Source organism: Phytophthora infestans, genomic scaffold (genome assembly GCF_000142945.1).
Source record: "Phytophthora infestans T30-4 supercont1.36 genomic scaffold, whole genome shotgun sequence".
Taxonomy (NCBI): Eukaryota; Oomycota; class Peronosporomycetes; order Peronosporales; family Peronosporaceae; genus Phytophthora; species Phytophthora infestans.
This window is the reverse complement of record NW_003303723.1, coordinates 1192888-1211157: the sequence shown is the minus strand read 5'-3', so window position 1 is coordinate 1211157 and position 18270 is coordinate 1192888. Positions and strand designations below refer to the sequence as shown.

Genomic DNA, 18270 nt, shown 5'->3' with positions numbered 1-18270 from the left:
ACCAGTCGAAGCAATTCTCGACGATGAGCTACCATTATTCACGAGTACGTCCCGGTCACAACGGAAGTTTAAGGTTAAGTGGGTCGGCTACGATGAGCCTACTTGGGAACCACTGTCGAATTTGTCATGTGGAGGTCTCCTGTTGACTATCTTCGACAAAAAAGGCGTGAAAACCGTCTGCAAATGGTGCAAGTTGCAGATGAGGATTAACAGTTATTGCACCAAATGTTACACCAACTCAGCGGACGACACAGGCCGAGTTGAGATGGAATGCTACTGTGTCGAAACTACATATACTGAATAATTACGAAATGAAGTCCTGAACGATACCTACGGGACGCCCAGTCAAAAGAAGAAAACTAAAAAGTTGGCGATCCGGACTCCAAGTGAGTGGAGCCCGACGGAGACAACTGGGAGGAGCTCAGCGGTCTCGACGATTGGAGGCGTGGCGGCGCAGCAGACGTCGCTCCTTGAGAAACTGCGGGAGGAGATGCCACATCCGCAGTCGTGGCAAGAAGGATCATCGCCGAGCTAGCTAAGGAGACCGACGCCGAAGCAGAGGGAAGAAGAGCCGGTGCCTCAGAACCCGACTCGGCTGTAGTAGGTTGAGGCGGATCCGTTCCACTTGGGAGTGGAGTGCCGAACAGAGACATACTCGGAGACGCACCTCGGAGATTGGGAGAACCCAACCCGTCGTCCGCTGAGTCGTCAGTTGCCTTTCAAGATATCCAACAGTTCCCCCGCGGAAGCCGCATGCAAGATCGCTCGCCGCTGCGCGGGATCGGAAGGCTCCACGGAACGAGTAAATCCGTAGACCATGAGCCTCGCCAAGAAGGTCAATTCTTCTCGACGCTCGTACCCTTGCTCGTTAACTCTGGCCATGAGGGAGTCAAGACTCACTGGAGCAGCCGAGCTTGACTGACTGGTGGCGCCCGAGGTGGTGTCGCCCGGCAAGCTCGGTGGACCAGGAGGACGCACGCGAGAAGACCCCGTCGACTCCGCGTCAGACTCATGGGAAGTTGTCAAGTCGACCAACCCAGCTTCGGGCCGGTCGCTGACCCCACGAGTGCGACGGGTCGAGGAATCGACTCAGCTGGCGCGCCCTCACCTCGACGAGGAGTTGAAGGAGAATGGTGGTGCCGCGAGTTGTGCTGGAGTAGCATGCGAGGAGTGAGGAGCTGCCAAGTGAGTGACAGCGGAAGCAACGAACGTACCGAAGAAGGTGGTGGAGAGCCGCGAGACGTCATCAGCCGAGTACGGACCAACGGTGGCAGAGCCAAATGAAGGATTAAGACACTCACCCGCTCGGCTCGTATCATAACCGGGGCAGTTGTGGTGTAGGGATTTCCAGATTCGACCATACGCCAACCTACTTTAGGTCAAGAATCGGCTCGGTCTGATAACCCATACCTTAGGAGCAAAGGATCACGGTAAGTACTCGGCGATCTGTCCGGATATGCTATCCGGATAGCCGCTGAGCTCAACGGTCACCTGAACTCAGCTGAAGGGTCGGTAGAGATCCGAAACGACTTCATTTCACTAGATATTTGTATAAGAAGCATAGGATTAAATAGGGGGAGCCGAAAGGGCTCCCAGAAGATAACAGAGCAGAATTTTCCTAGTCCAAGACACGTGTACACTTTTCCGGTAAGTCCCTGCATAGGGCTGGATTATGCCTGCCGTCAATACTCGAGAGGCATAGCTTGTAGGGTGTTGACTGGTAGCGCCAAGATATTAGGTCGGTCTGGGTAGGACAAAGTCTCGCTACGCGCGAAAGAAAGCCCCGCATACTCAGCGGGCCGGTACGTCGGATAGCCCGGGTGCCGTAACACTTCTAGCTGAGCAGCCTCTGCGCTCGGTGACCTGTAAAAGCGCTCGCGCGCCGTCGTCCATCCTTTGGTGGAGGGCACAGGGTTGTGAACGAGCTCAGCCGAACCAAACTCGGCGGAGCCTCGGAAGTGATCTGACTTGGTTAGTGGGAACCGAGTGGAAGCGAGCCACTCGTCTGTCCCGGAAGGGCCGGACCGCGAGGGGACCACCCTCTGCGAAGGCCATACAACCGCCGACCTAACTCGGCGATTCGTTGTGGTTTGTGTAAGGAATCCACATCTGACGGTATTTGTGTGTTCTACTACACCACAACTCCATCAGGGTTCTTCCGTTTAGGATGAAGTTACAACTGCATCCGACGACTTACACACTTTGGTGCGGTTGGTGTAGCGAGAAAAGCATCGCTCATGGAGCGCTTCGGCGAATGATGCCAAGTCTTAGCCAGACCGGCGTCAATTCGGAAACAGCGAAATATCGAGGTGGTTGAAGATGTTTTGTTCTATAGTCCATTAGAGCGACTGAAGTATCAAGCACGTGCTGACGAAGCATGTACAAATTGAGCAGTACTTGAATCTGGTTTGCTGACTCGCTTTGAGCTCGACGGCTCAGCCCTGTGATAGGCTCTACGAGACACGCCAGTTGAATTATTAAGTTTATCGGCTACTAAAGGGAAACCTCCCGGAGGCGCAAGTCCAGTCCGAAGTGACTTAGCAATACGCTAATCAAACAAACTACCAACTGGTCCCACTTATCAAGAATTCGTAAGATTACTTTGGTTAGGCCCATGAATCGAGGTGGCTTGAGTTCGACAAGGGTACGGGACTTGCTTTCTCCGGTCATATCGCACAAGTCCGCAAACAGTGCACCCATTATCTCTACGTGGTGTACTTAATAAATAGGCCTCCCGATTCGTGAAGTAAGCTCTGTCATTCTCTTGTTTTTTTACTTGCTCATGTCATTGACAATTTCGCAAGCCGCTTTAGTTGCAGCGCTCGTTAAGAGCGGGATGCACCATTCCCACTGGTGTTTAAGTCCTTCTTGGATCATACACTTCACGTCAGCGCCTGCGTCACTTGTTCCACAAAAGAACCGTTTGATTGAAAGTCCGAAGTCGAATAGAATTTGCTCTATCCACCGCTTGAAAGACCCACGAATACCCCCATCACGCTGACCGTGAGAAGGACGAAAGTGACGAGTTCCAAGCAAGAACGATCGGAAGCGCCACTCGCTGTCAATAAAGCCTATACGCAGACCGAGATACATTTCACTCTGCGTTATTAATGACCACATGTCCAGCACCATCGTAAGAAACTTGATGTTGAGCAGAATATTTTGGAGAACGTATTGAATCCCCCTACAATTCCACGATTGCATGAGCTACGGTTTGCGCATTAATTATCGCTCGGTACCTCTCGTCGGTGACAAGCTCTCAACAGCTTCGATTCCTCGTACTCGCCGAGCCGGAATGGTAGATTATTAAAGATAATGCGTAAAGTATCCATAAGTAAACACACCCTATGAGCATCGTCATGCTTCAGAGCAGCATTGCGAAGTATGTCCACTTCGTCATCGCGTGTGTGCACCTTGTAGTGTAGATTTGTCAGAGTTGATGCCATGGACGTCCTTCAAATGTGCTGTAGCCTTTGACGTCTTCCCATATAGCTGTATGATCTGGTGGCGCTCTCGACAGCTTTTGTTCCCAAGACAGATCCACCCCATGCACGTTTTCCCGTCCAATTTCACTGGCACACGGACACCCAATTGACGAATAATAGATCGCTCAGTAGCCTTGATGGGACTAGGGTAAATCCAGGTAGGGGCTGGTAGTTTTTATCGCATCTTGCACTGCGACGGGAGCTTCCACTAAGTTGAAGCTGGATGTGACCGGTTGTCGAAGTAGTTCAGCTGGCCACGATAGATCTCGGGATGCATCGCCAGGTATGATAGACTGATTCGATGTCTCATCAAGGTCCGCAGCAGATTGTTTCGTGGGAGGACGTTCTTACAAAGCTGACAATGGTACATGAAGTTGGGATTGACCACTTCTTGAGGTGTTCAGACTAAGCGGTGGACCTAGCTGTTGTAGAGTTGGCATTACGCGATCCTTAGTCGGGCGTGTTGCTACATAAGATGGCGTTTTAAAAGGATGCAGCAGTCGCCGGCGACTCTGGTCGGACCTGTACTGTCGTTGCCGCGAGCAAACCAGGATCTCAAGTTTCGGCTTAAGATCTCCCAGGTTTTCAAATAGTGAAGCCGGTATCAAACGAGCTTCAGACTGGTAAAAAAAAAAGCGCAGACCGCGGGAGGATTTTGGTAGCTGTCGGATGGTTGGAAAAAAAATATTATTTTCTGGGTTGCGGTCGATTCAAGCGAAGCTACTTCAAAGGCCAGCATTGCATATATCTGATCATGTCTTAGGCTTTCCTTTCTCAAAGACTGCGCATTCCGTATTACGCGCGTCCCTTGGAGCTGTGCGGCTCTTACTGAAGTGTCGCCTGTCGCAGAACAAGATGGTATTGTCCAATAGAATGTCCGAGGCTCGTCGATTACGAAACCGCCATGACGAAACGGTGAACTAAGGAGTTTCACCTTGAAGGATACGAAACGACAGTGGAACTTAAATATCGGTAATACTGGCTCTATCCGACTCAGCTTTCAATATGAAGCATCTTTGCAACGATAGCTGGTTCCTTAACAGTAAGGTCATTTAAGGCGTGATACTCCCTATTTGAGTGGCGTAGCAGAACGAAATGCTGCATCTGTGCCAGAGTTGTACTATCAAATGGGAATTTTCAAGCAACGGGTGAAAATAGCTTTTGAGTTGAGGTAGCAAAAGATGAAACCAACGCAGGAGACCACAGGAGCGAGCGGCCGTAGTTAGTTTCAGAATTTCCTAATCGCGCTTAAGCCCTCTTGCTTCCGCCTTTCAGCCTCCAGCACTCCGGAGAATGGTTCGCCTTGCAGCTCGATCCTACCTGCATTTGATGCCTGAAACCATTGAAACAGGTTTTGACGCACCATTCTACGCGAAGGTTGTTCGAGTCGAGGCAGATACAGTAACGTTTCATAGTCTCGAAGGGGGGGGAAGAGGGAAGTGTAAGCCGGGCAGTTGCGGAAACCCACGTGGTGACGGCCAGCGAGGTGAACAGAGCAAGAAATCATTCACTCATGCGACGTGCAGTTGCTGTAAAGGGCTCTGATCATGTTTACTACGGTCAAGTGGTAGAAGCCGAAGGCGATCAGCTGTCGATTCTATCCGACGGACAGCGGTTCACCGCTGAATGGAAGGCAGTGTCGGTCGTAGCACCGATTGTAGCCCTTCTATTGGAACATATTCAATTTGACAGTGAAGAATGGAGCGCGCGCGAAATCGAGGCTGTCGAAAATACTGTTCTAGACCGAGTACTCGGACGAGATATCGTGGGCTAACCAGATACCGGATATATTAGAAGGCTTAATGGCAGAAGCTAACTATCCCAGTGCAACGAAGGTCTGTAAGTGGACCGACCCTTCAACGGGTCAACAGACCGAGTTTTCGCTGCAACACGCCCTTGACTTTGCGTATTATGTCGATGGAGGAGTGACACCGGTGCCACCAACTGTGGGGCAGGCGTTTTGCTGCCCGCCTCAGTCACAATCACCGATTGGTGGTGGTGATGGTGAGGAAAGAGAAGGAAGTGAGCTTTTCGATCCTTTTATCGACGACGATGATACTCCCCAAGACCAATCGGAGCCGATTCGTGAGGGTACGGTTCAAGTCTCTACGCGGCCAGAACGACCAAAGCGTTCCCGACAGCCGGTTAGCTCGTCGGATGATGGTGTTCATTGAGGCAAAGCGACGTCGCACAGCGGTAGACCAAGATGCACTCATTGTCGAGAAACTCAGCGATGACCCCGAGCTACTGGAGCGGTTTCTAGCTATTAGACAAGCCAACAGACAGTCTCAAACGGTTCCGAGGACTCAAGTGAGCACGAGTTCTGAGATGATTGGGCAGCCGCCACCGCGGAAAAGAGTGACCGTAGCATCAAAGTACGCATTTGCTCCACGAGATGATCAACAAGAGGTACCTGAGCGAGTGACATCAGAAAAGCATAAAGGTAAGCCTGCTACTATATTTGTCAAAGGTATGGTTCGGTCCGAATTTGTGAAGTATAAGGCGCTACCGGGTGTCTGCACTCGGGCATATGATATTCAATTTGGTTCTGGTGGGCTGTCAATTCGTCACTTCGCCCGACTGTCAGAGGACGAGAGGATGTCGTGGCTAGAAAGTGGAGGATCAAATTTTGGCAACCTGTCGGCGACGGCAGAGTTCGCTGCAGCTACTCCTGCTTCGCGCATAGAGGATGTGGTAGAAGCAGCAAGAGTGTTCCTCACGTATTGCCGAGAATACTGCTGCTCAGAGCTGATCGAACTGGTCGAACACATCGTTGAGTTCATAGAAGAAACACTCATGAGAGTTAGCTGGAGTCAAAAAGAGCTGTCGACACTTGTTTACTGGGTAAACGATGTTTTAGAGGACTTTAGAAGTGTTGCAGAAAGCGATGGTGACTTAAGGCAAGTGATGAGACGCTGCTCAACGGATGACAGGCTTCTGAGGGATCTGATGTTCGTGAAAGTACATCAACACGTCAGCGAGATCAAGAACGAGAGATTAACGGATGAAGCTCGAACAGGGGGGACGAAGCGCGCACCAACTTACCAGTTTACCCCTCGGCAGGACGGTAAAAGGCGTCTCGGTCGGATATCGAGGGACGTGCTGCGCCAACTTCCAGTACAAACCGAGCCAGGCTCGGGCAAGTCTAAGAGTCTATGTATGCGTTACCTTTCAAAGGCAGGCTGTGCACCCGACGCAAATGGCGCGTGCCCCAGTGATCATGGTCATTTTGTTCCAAATAAGCTGCCGGCCTGCGTGAAAGAAGAGATCACTAGACGATTTGGTGGCTTGAAGGAGGAGCACCGACAATTATGACTATCCAAGATCAGCGGGGCAGTACGGCCATCTTTGCAGCTCAAGTTTGTGGCAGCGGCCCGAAATCGACCTGAGAAGCAGCAGAAATGGGTATGCTCACGCCTTAGCTCGGACGCTACACAAGTGAATGGTGTGTTGAGTAACGACCGATTCACTGCGGTGGATGTGTCCCACATGACTGCATCGGACAAGGTAGTATCAAGTCTGCACCCAAAGAGGACTGCTAGCGTCAACGCAGTATCAGAGAACAAGCAATGCAAAATTGGTAAAACGATGGTGTCAGCAAAGAGCAAGGGTGACAAAGTACGCTGTCTCAAAGTAGCGGGTCATGGAGAATCCACTTTACCCCAGAACGAGATACTTAAGCGAGATACAAGTACTAGTCACCAGAGGCCTTGTAGACATCCAACTATTGGAGCAAAGCGCACGACTGGCAAGGTTTCCTGTCCCGAGAGATCGCTTTGTAAGGCCGGACAAGCAACACCGGTAGAGACGGCGAAAAAGGGTACAAGCGGTTGCCGGTCAAGACCTTGTTACAACGAAGTGTCATCAGTCCGTGGCATACAGCACCAAATGCCTCCACATATTAACGGTAGACAGTTTGGTCTATCGTTGATGTCGGCACAGAAAATCAAACACGCATTGGAGGAAGAATTACTCGCCGATGAAGCCCGAATATCAATTACACATCGTGGAGTGGGATTTGTCCGCGCAAAACAGCCCGAGATTTCGCCGTACGAGATCGACAACGTAGCGTGTAAGTCGCTGTCCCATTTGGTTCGGACACGCAACATGAGTGTCGAAGAAGTAACACAATTTATCCGTGGCGAACGCGACAATGACAGAAGGCCGAACAAAGCAATTGACCCAGAACGACTACGTCGCGTACTCAGAGGTTATCCACATCTCGATGAACTAATTAAAATTGCAGAGGTCGGCATTGATGTACAGTGGCGTCAAGGACCGATGAAGAATCGTCCACCTCCTAAGAATCACGGTTCGTGTCGTCGTTATTTGCGCGCGGTGACCAGGTCAATTCGCGAAGGCCAAGACTCTGGTCAGTATATGGTTCTGGAGGCCGATATCCTCGACCGATGGCCTGAAATTATCTGCAGTCCTTTGGGGGCTGTGGTAAAGAAGGGTGTAGATCCGAACGAGGAAGTTCGCACTATTCATGACTTATCATTTCCGAAGAACGACTCGGTAAATTCCGCGTTGGTAGCGGATTCGATTCCAAAAGTGCGCTATGAGTCGGTCGCGATTATTGCAAGGCGAATTGAGTACTTGGCTACATGCGGTTACACGGAGAGAATTATGATGCTTAAAGGCGATGTGAAGGGTGCTTTTCGGCATTTACGTACCCGAGCTAACCAGGTTTTCCGTATGGCAGCCTTTACCAAGGAGCTAGAAATTATTATTATCGATCTGGCAGCTCCATTTGGGTGGTCGGGGTCGCCGCCATGCTACGCGTTATTTGGCCGGGCAATATCATGGCTCATGGGCTCAAATTCACCTGCGTCAGTGTCAGATTCCAAGGACAATGAACCATTTTTCCCTTACGAGTGGGTTGACGATCATATTTTAGTGGAACCCGACGAAGGTGATAGGTTACAGTTAGCAGAAGCAACACTTCGTCACGCTATGCTAGCCGCTCTTGGACCTCGCTCAATCAATGAGGCAAAATTCTCAGCCTGGAGCTCTGAGATAGTGGCGCTCGGGTTATTGTGGAACACCGTGCGGCGTACGGTATCAATCCCTAGCGACAAAATATCTAAAGCACACCGACGCGTACAAGCGATACTTCAGCGAGGCACCGCTACGAAAACAGAATTTTATCAGGTCCTCGGGTCTCTTCGACACGTAGCTACATGCTTGCGAACTGCTAAACCATTTTATCAACGGATTCAATCTCAATGCAACGCAGTGCCACGATTTGGCAAAACACGTCTGTCCGGTGGCACAACAACCGATTTGCGGTGGTTCGACCAAATCCTTATGCATGGCTGCCTAGCAGAGCTACCGTTGACGATATTCGGAAGTATGGAGACGATTGCGCCTCACGTTGAGTTGTATATGGATGCGTCCAACGTCGGATTGGCCGTGCTTGATCCTGCGGCTAATGCATTTATTCAGATACAATTTGATGACAAAGAACTATTGATGATTGACGAGCTACACCAATCTGGATTTTCTATCAATGTCCGTGAGCATTTGTGTATTGCTCTTGCGTTATGGACTTGGGGTGCGAAATGGTGTCGATTAGCCAAAGGGAAGCTTCTACTTATAAAATGTTGGAGTGACAATACTTCCGCTGTTGCGTGGTGCAACAAGCTGCATTCTCGGAGCTCATTCAGCCAAGAAATTAATAGGTGCATTGGTCTGGCCGAAGTGTACTTTAATTTACGTGTATCCGCCGACCATATCCCAGGATCGACGAATTGGATGGCGGATGCAGCTTCACGAGCTTGGACCGAACCTCATTTAACCAGATGGACTAACTTTTCTTCTGGCTGGACACAGAGCACAGTGCCGCTGCAATGCAGAAGACTCTACATGAACTTCTCGAACAGCTTCAATCCTGCTCATTGGCCGCGTCGTCAGCATCGCAGTACAACAGTACATGGCGACAATGGTGTAAATGGTGCAAGTTGCTTAACTTCCCGAGATGGCTACCCGAAAGCCCACGAAAACATTCCTACCAACTCGCCTTATTCGCTATTCACTGCTGGAACTATGGATGGGGACACACAGGATCAGGGAATTCTGCCGGCACCGTACTCTCGAAAATTAGCCATATCTCGTGGCATCATCGACGGATGCTCGGTTTCAGCGTCGCACTCTTACCAGGACACCAACTTGCAATCACTGGCATGCGGAGGAAGGACAAACCTCGTAACCCAAAATCTCCTGTCACAACCGATATCCTCAAGAAACTCCACGGGTTCCTCGATTTCAAGTCCGCCCAGCACCGAGTCATTTGGGGGGCTTCGGTGCTGGGTTTCTTCTTTCTTCTCAGAAGATCGGAGTATTTAGCCCAAGGAGCAAAAGTGTTGCCGTATGCAATACAGCGGTCAGATATTTCATTTGTGGATTCCGACGAGAGACCGACTGATAAACTACACGAGGTAGTGGCAGTAGTGATTACATTCCGCGGAAGTAAGTCCGACCAGTTTGGCGATGGAAGCAGTCGTAGACTGGAGCGTTCAGGGTATCAATGGTGCTGTCCAGTTTTAGCAGCATGGAATCTTGTTCGGCATCACAAGTCACTCGGTGTTGCGGAAAATACTCTATTGTGCAAGATTAATGTGGCTACAAATCTGCAAGTCAAAGATGTCGTAAAGGCGCTCAAATGCGCTGCAAGCCAGGCGGGTTACAATCCAGAAAGGTTTGGGTCTCACTCACTGCGCAGTGGAGGTGCAACCGCACTCTTTAATGCTGGATTTGATAGTTTGGCGGTCAAGTTATTTGGAAGGTGGAAGTCTGACGCTGTGGAGCGTTATACCCGTATTGGGGGACGGCTAACATCGCGAATGGCAAAAGACATGATAAAGAAGCCTGCCTTGTAGCGAACATTGGGGCATCCTCCACGCCACACCCTGGCAGCGGAGGCGCAACAATACATGCTTCTAAATGTGTGCCAAGTTGGCACAACCCCCCGAATCGATGGCGACGACAACTGAAATGGGAATTTTCAAGCAACGGGTGAAAATAGCTTTTGAGTGGAGGTAGCAAAAGATGAAACCAACGCAGGAGACCACAGGAGCGAGCGGCCGTAGTTAGTTTCAGAATTTCCTAATCGCGCTTAACCCGCCACGCCACACCCTGGCAGCGGAGGCGCAACAATACATGCTTCTAAATGTGTGCCAAGTTGGCACAACCCCCCGAATCGATGGCGACGACAACTGAAAAGTGCAATTATGGCCACTTTACCGTAAATCGTCGTGCATCACGGTTTTATGAGCTCGCATTATCGTAAATTTACCACCTGCTACTTTTAATTCAGCAAATCTAATCTTGTTTTGCCAAAATCACTACAAACCAAATAATAGCTAGCTTTAAGAGGAAGTCAAAAATACCAAGAGTTCTTTCAAATGATAATAGTGTGGAATAAAAAACCATCTTTTTGCTGTTGTACTGTACATGTAGTCTTGGAAAACCTCAAGAAATGTGGTCCTTGTTTTGTACGTGCTTCAATTACAAAATATAAAAAACACGTTCTCAGCATTCCCTTTTCCTGATGTCGTTGGACGCGTCGATGCAAAGCACAGAAAGCGGCTTGGTGCAGGTACAGTAAGCTACGCGCTAGCTCATCTCGACCATATCTCGCTAACTTCGTGCTATTAATCCCTGGCTACTGAAGACGAACAAAGCTGCTCCTGCTAGCACGACTCAGATCGTGAGCCGCGTTGTGTACCCTCGTTTACTAGGCAATCTTCCGGGAGCAACCCTACCGCAGTATGCGCACGAAATGACTCGCGAAGATGAAGATACTATGAAGCAGAGCTGCTATCAGGACGGACACGGCTTCGTCCAATACGCCCTTGTAGCGTGGATAATGATCGAGTACAAACACGATCCAATTGTTTCATTTCCTGTTGCTAGCAAGGTCGCCAAAGAAACAGCTGAAGAAGTCAAGGCTGCGATAAGTGCAGTGATCAATCCATCGCTAAAAACAACACACAACTTAGAGCTGTGGGACCTACTGGAGGTTGCATTTACGCAACTCCAGTATCGTGGAAACGCGCACATATTATTTCGCCAATACGTCGAGCGGTGCTGGAAGCAATACACAGGACACCCAGGTGACTATAAGGCGCCGTATGTGTCAATCGTACAGAGCTCCGGATTTGGTAAAAGTCGGCTATTACGGGAGCTGTCTTTGCTTACGAGTGCTGAGCTTCATGGAACGATGCGGGTGCTCTACACTTGTACGCGGGTGGGTCAGTCGAGTGGGGTTCCAGAAGCGACGAAAGGGTTCCGAAATTGGCTTTTTGGTGATTACCAGACTCTTGCGGGGATGACGTCGTGTCTGGAGACAATATTCTACTACGCTCAACAGAATTGGGCGAGTGTCGGTGTAGAATGGCTGGAATTGTTTACGACCAGTGATAACGATGCAATCGAGGCGTTGAATAAAGCTGAGCGAGTACGGAAATGCAGAAAACAGATGGAGATTGAGGGGAATAAAAAGCTGGTGATACTCGCTATCGATGAAGCCAGGTCACTCCTCGTGAGGACTCGCTGTGGCCATAATAAGCTCCGTATGCTGCAACGTGCGCTAAAGAGTGCAAACCAAGGCATCCAGAGATACCACCCAAATGCTGGGGTGTTTGCTGTCGTCTTGGTCGATACAAGCCTAGAAATCTCACAGCCGAAAGCATCATCGGGACGGATTTCGATGCGACCCGACGATAGCAATGCTCAGTTTCCTTCGTTTGTGCTTGGTCATACGATGGATGTCTACTGGAAGGATGTTGTGAAAATGAACAAGACTTCTGCTTACAAAGATGCTGTGTGTATTGGTGATAAGAATGAGGCCTGGAAGCATCTTGTTTCGATGGGTCGACCGCTCTGGAAGAGCACATTTGACGCGTCAATGAAGAAATACAACAGCGAAGTAAAAGCGGTCGAAAGAGTCCTCAGTCTTGCAGCGCAGAGAATGTTACTAGGAAGAGACACACTTTCCCTGATATGTTACGATGAAACGACAATGTTTGGAGTGGCTTCAATGCTGTGTCGACTTGGATTGCGTCCCCATTCGAGCTCGTCCCTGGCGCCTCGCGTCGTTGCCGACTTTATGGCGATTCTAGCTTACCTGAATTATGAAAGTGATGGATGTTTGAGTAGTTTCTCGTCGGATCCGGTGCTGGCGCTGGGAGCGACGAAGGTGTGGTACAACTGTAAGCCTGCATTGGCGAATTGTATCCTGCCGCAGCTCAAGAAGTTGCTTCTGAACGAGATGCTGGATACTTGTGGTGTTGACGAGGTAATTGCTCGCATTGTTCTGCTTCTCGTGATGGATTCTTGTGTGGTAGAGGCTGAAATATCGGCACAAAACCATTGTAATTGCCCGTTCATGGGCCAATTCGTAAGTCTAGAACTCTTCATCAAAGCACTAGTTGGTCCTGACCCGATATTAAAGACGAGGGGACAACCAACAGACGACGCAAGAGCAAATGATTCATTCATTAACTGGAAGTCCAAGTGGGCAGACTGGCAGTTAGGGTTCTGCCATTTCGTTCAGCTATTCTCCGAGCCAACAGAGGATATGCTGTGGGTGTTATTGGGACGTCGAGCCGGTGGGGTTTTCCCTCGTAACCAAAGTTGCGTAGATTTCGTGATCCCGATTTTTCACCGTGAAAAGCGAGAGGCGTCATTGATTCTAGTTCAAGTGAAGGATACAATAGATTACGCCAGCGAAACGATAGTGTCTTATCCTTGCAAGGTGTTTTCTTCGGGAAACACATTGAGCGAAAAATTACCCTGTGACGTGGTCGGTATTTGCATGAGTGTGCGAGAGCTACACGACCCGTTTATTCAATACGAGAAGGTGGCATTTAGTGCAGTCAAGGAGATGAAAGACCAGAATGGCAGCGACCCCATTTTCACGGAAGAATGTAGCGTTTCTACAGCACCGGCAACGCAGGTTGTGTCCAATGAGCAGAGAAAACATGGAAATCAACTTCAAGACCAATCGCCGACCAACGCCGCGGCTGTAGAAACTGTGAATGCGTTCACGCTTTGCTTTGGTTCGTTGCAGCCTTGGTTGCTTTCAAAGAAGAAAACTGGAGATACGCTGCTACCTGTTGTTCCTGATGCCACTGAAATTGTGAGCAAACTGGCCGAGATGATCTCGCCTCTTTGGGACCCCGTTGCTCTTGTATGCGGTGATTTAGACTACAGAGCAGAAGTGGAGATGAAGCACTGCGTTGAACCACGAGTATCCCAGGAAATGCCGGATGAAACGCTACTGAGTATCTCACGGCAAGCACTTTTGCACGCGACGTTTGGTGGTTCTGTAAAAGGTGATGGGAAGCGGGCACCCATCTAAAGCTTGTGTTGACGGGGCAAACGACGCACGAAGTCACGAAAAGAATCGTGACTCGACCGTTATTTCGAGCATTTCCACCGTGGATGGACAGAAGCGCAATATGCACTAGTAGCTACAGTTATATGCCGACAATTGAAACACTGCGAGAACGAGAGAATAAAAAACAAGGTCTCTATCGAGAGAAAAAAAGAGGGATGTTTCATCTTTGCCTGGTTTTCTAGGCGCACTTCGAAGTACTCTGGTAAGCCATGTTAACACCTCCATTTTACAATTGGATATTGGTTGTGGTTGCAGTGCACGTAATTTCTCGTGGGAATGTGCTTTTCTAAAATTGACACTAAATTAACCGAACAACTTGCAGCATGGACGTATTCTGCGGGGTGACTCCAGGGTGATGACTGTTTACGAATGGACATCTGCAGAGTTACCGCAACTTGTCACTGGTTAAACCAAAAGGGAAACCAGTTATTTTCTCTAATGCCACCCAACGATGTTGCGGCAACAAATTTGCTTGGACAAAGTACCCATCCCCGTGACGTTGAAAGCGCGCAAGAGTCATTTTCGAAAAGGCAAGGTTGCAGCAACATGTCTTCGGACAGTTCAGACGCCTCGATGCCTAGCGCAGACAGCAGCCCATTGCAGGTACTGTAATCAACGCGCAAGCACGTGGCTGCTCGTCTGTGTCCATCTATCCCTAACTACTTGCAACCTGGTTATGGTAGACAAGCGGCAACAGCGATGCGACATTGACCAGCATTACCCAGGTCAAGTAATATCGTGTTTCCTCGCTTACAAGCCAAGCTCCCCCTAACAGGCCTACAGCAGCAGGCCTATGGAATGAGTCGCGATGACGAAGACGTTTTGACTGAGGCCTGTCAACTGAATTCGCATGGCTTTATCAGCAATGCGATTGTGCCGTGGATAATGGAAGAGTACAGAAACAACGCGAGTGTTTCGTATCCCGTTGCAGTCGAAGTAGCCAAAGAAGTCGTCGAAGAAGTCACGAACGTGATACGCTCTGGAAAGCTCACACCAGCCAAAGAAACCAACCCAGAGCTGGATGAGCAACTGGAAATCGCATTCACACGGCTTGCGTATCGTGGAGACACGTGCGTCAGCTTCCGGGCATACGTGGAGCGTTGTTGGGGTGAATACGCGCCAAATCCTCAACTCTATATGTCGCCGTATGTTGCGATCGTGCAGAGCTCTGGGTTCGGCAAGAGCCGTCTGCTTCGTGAGCTGTCATTGATGACGAGCGCTGAAACTCAAGGAACGATGCGAGTGCTGTACACCTGCACGCGTCTTGGGCCATCGACTGGGTATCCGAAAGCGACCGAATGTCTTCAAAAGTGGCTATTCGGTAGCAACCAAACTGAAATGGGGCTGACATCCTGCCTTGAGGCAATATCATTCTACGCTCAAAAGAAATGGGAGGACGTCGGTACAGAATGGAAGGAGCTGTTTTCGAACCCAAACGCCGATCTGGATGTAGAAACAGCTTTAAAGGGGGCTCAAGTTGAGCAGGAATGCGACAACCCTATGGAGACTGCGGAAGGCAAAGGACTGGTAGTTTTGGCTATCGATGAAGCTAGGACACTGCTCACGGAGACTTCAGGTGCAACGAATAAGTTCCGGATGTTACGCCACGCTCTTAGGAAAGCAAACGCGAGAATTGCCAAGCGCCAACGAAATGCTGGTGTTTTGGCTGTCTTGGTAGACACGCATTCAACGGTATCAGATTTCACGCCTTCGCTGGCAGCAGAGTCATCAACTCGAACGGAACATCACAAGCCTCTCACGCTATTCCCACCGTTTGTGCTTGGGCACACCATGGATATCCACTGGAAGCATGCTCTACTCACAAATGAGATAGACGCCTACAAACTTGCTGTTTGCACGAGTAACGAGACAGATGCTTGGAGGAAGCTTCTGTTGATGGGCCGACCGCTCTGGAAGAGCACATTTGAGGCGTCGATGAGAAAATACAATAAAGTCGAACCAGCGACCACAAGTGTCCTCAAGCTTGCGTCGCGAAAGATGCTGCTAGGGAAAAACCCACGCAGACCGGCAAGTTACCAAGAAGCGACCATGTTCGGAGTTTCTTCCATGCTGTGTCGGCTTGGGCTGCGGCCGTATGCTAGCTCAACAATGGCGTCTCGAGTGGTGTCCGATTTTATGGCAATTCTGGCTTACGTGAACTATGAAAACGATGGACGTTTACTCAGCTACGCATCGGATCCGGTGCTGGCACTGGGAGCGACAAAGGTATGGTACGATAACAACGCGGCATTGGCCGACTGCATCTTGCCGCAGCTGAAAAAACTGCTTTTGAACGAGACGCTGGACACCGGTAGTATTGGTGAAGTAATCGCACGTATTATCCTGCTTATAGCGATGGATTCATGTGTGGTGAAAAAGGAGAACAAGTCACTGACCCACCGCTCTTGTCAATTTATGGGGCAATTTGTAAGCGTGAAGCTCTTTATGAAAGCGCTAGTTGGTGGGGATCCAAATATCAAGATGTTGAGACAAAAGAAGGCAAACAAACAGACAAGGGCTATTTACGACAGCTGGCAATCGAAGTGGGATGACTGGCAGGTGGGCTTCTGCCATTTTGTGCAGCTTTTTTCTGAGCCGACGGAGAACATGTTGTGGGTTTTGCTGGGGCGACGTGCCGCTGGTATTCTCCCACGAAATCAGTGGGGAGCAGACCTGCTGCTTCCCATTTTTCACCGAGAAAAGCGAGAGGCTTCGCTGATTTTGGTTCAAGTGAAAAACATTACACACCATGACACTGGCTATCCGCAGTCTGCGACGGTGAAGATGCACCCTTCGTTTGTGTTTTCTGAAAAAAACACGTTGAGTAAAAAACTTCCGGGCGACGTGATCCGCGTTTACATGAGTCTGCGAGAAAAGGAAGATCGATTCATTCGGTGGGAACAAGTGGAAGTAGAACCAGCGGTGAAAGGCGAAGAACAAACGCCTTCTACTGCTCCGAATGTTTTGAAATCGCACGGAGCTGAACCAACAACACAAACTAGGTCTAGTCGGCAGCGGAAGTCGCAAATGTCAAAGCAATCCGTGACTGATGCTGGTGCTTCACAGCGTGTCGACGCATTCACGTTATGCATTCGCTCCTTACGACCGTGGGTGCTTTCCGAGAAGAATACTGGGGGTGCTGCAATGCTACCTGTGCTTCCCGGAGTCGAGGTTATTGTGAGCAAGCTGGCGGAGATGGCTTCATCTCTGTGGGATCCCATTGCACTTGCTCGCGCTGATTTGGACTACAGAGCGAAGATGGAAATGAGTCACAGAGGTGCACCCCGTTTATCAAACGTCATGCCAGATAAAGCGCTACTAGATGTCGCGCAGCTGGCACTTCTACACCACACGCTTGGTGGCTCAACAAAAGCCAACGAAACTGAAGTGGAAGAGAAAACTTCGCCGCTGTGCTAAAAGCTACGCAAGCAAAACAAGTGTGTTATGCCTGCCGCCTGGGTAAGTCTGCGGGTGACGCACTCTCCAATCTGCTGTCGTCAGCTAGAAAGTTGCGACCTATAATCGGAGTAGCTTTTGAAAAAGGAAGAATGTTGCGTTTGAGTTTTCAGGTCTCCCTTTTCAAGATATGTAGGTTTTTGATATTGACCTGCATTATATTAGCTCAGTACAATGCAGTTGGTGGATTTGCTTAGTGCCAATTTAAATAGATAAGTGAGCTAAAACGGCACAGCCATCTCAGTACGCACAGAAACCATGATCAGTGTGTTTACAATCAGAGTGCATACATAGATCAGTTCGTTAAATGGATAACAGTGCTACTTTCGAAATAGAAGCATGAATAAGTTTTTTGAGGCGGTAAAATTGATTAATTAAACGGTAAACATTATACCATCGACCCAATACAAAAACTATGTAACATAAAACATTTGTTTTTTTTGGCTGGCTTGAAATTTGTAAGGGCCGAGTTTCTGTGGGCGATTAAATGGGCACTAGGGATAGAGAGCTTAAAGTAGTTGCCTGGGGGTGTAGACAATAGTATTATATGTAAAAAGTTGCACTCGCACCTCTGCTTGATCGATATTGATGGAGACTACCCCATAAATATGAGAAGTTTTAAATGTAAGATCGCGACGACTACACAACATGATCTGCTTTAGTAAGAACTATTTTGATGACTAGCTAAACATTCTCCATCAATATCGGGTAGCGTGGAGATAAAGCCACATTCTACCAGTATCACGATCAGTTCCTGTGGCAACTAAGCACAAGTGGAAGGCCTGGGCGGTCCAGCCTTCCAATTCAGCATGCGGTCCGGCGAGAAACGTGGCTCGTACCCTGTACCAATAACCGAAGGCAAAGACCATTTTGCTCGTTTGTACTGCCTGGCTCGAATCTGGCACTCCGCATAACAGCAATTAA

At 49.4% G+C, this 18270-nt stretch overlaps 2 protein-coding genes across 2 annotated transcripts; both read left to right on the top strand.

Moving 5' to 3' along the window:
- Window positions 1-6015: 6015 nt before the first annotated feature.
- Window positions 6016-6800, top strand: PITG_14735 (uncharacterized protein; the record flags this gene model as incomplete). Its single annotated transcript, XM_002898566.1, has 3 exons — window positions 6016-6036; window positions 6081-6458; window positions 6549-6800. The coding sequence occupies 3 exons, from the start codon at window positions 6016-6018 to the stop codon at window positions 6798-6800; spliced, it is 651 nt and encodes a 216-aa protein (XP_002898612.1).
- Window positions 6801-15957: 9157 nt separating this feature from the next.
- On the top strand, window positions 15958-16339 carry PITG_14733 (uncharacterized protein; the record flags this gene model as incomplete). Its single annotated transcript, XM_002898565.1, has 2 exons — window positions 15958-16277; window positions 16330-16339. The coding sequence occupies 2 exons, from the start codon at window positions 15958-15960 to the stop codon at window positions 16337-16339; spliced, it is 330 nt and encodes a 109-aa protein (XP_002898611.1).
- Between the last annotated feature and the right edge of the window lie 1931 nt (window positions 16340-18270).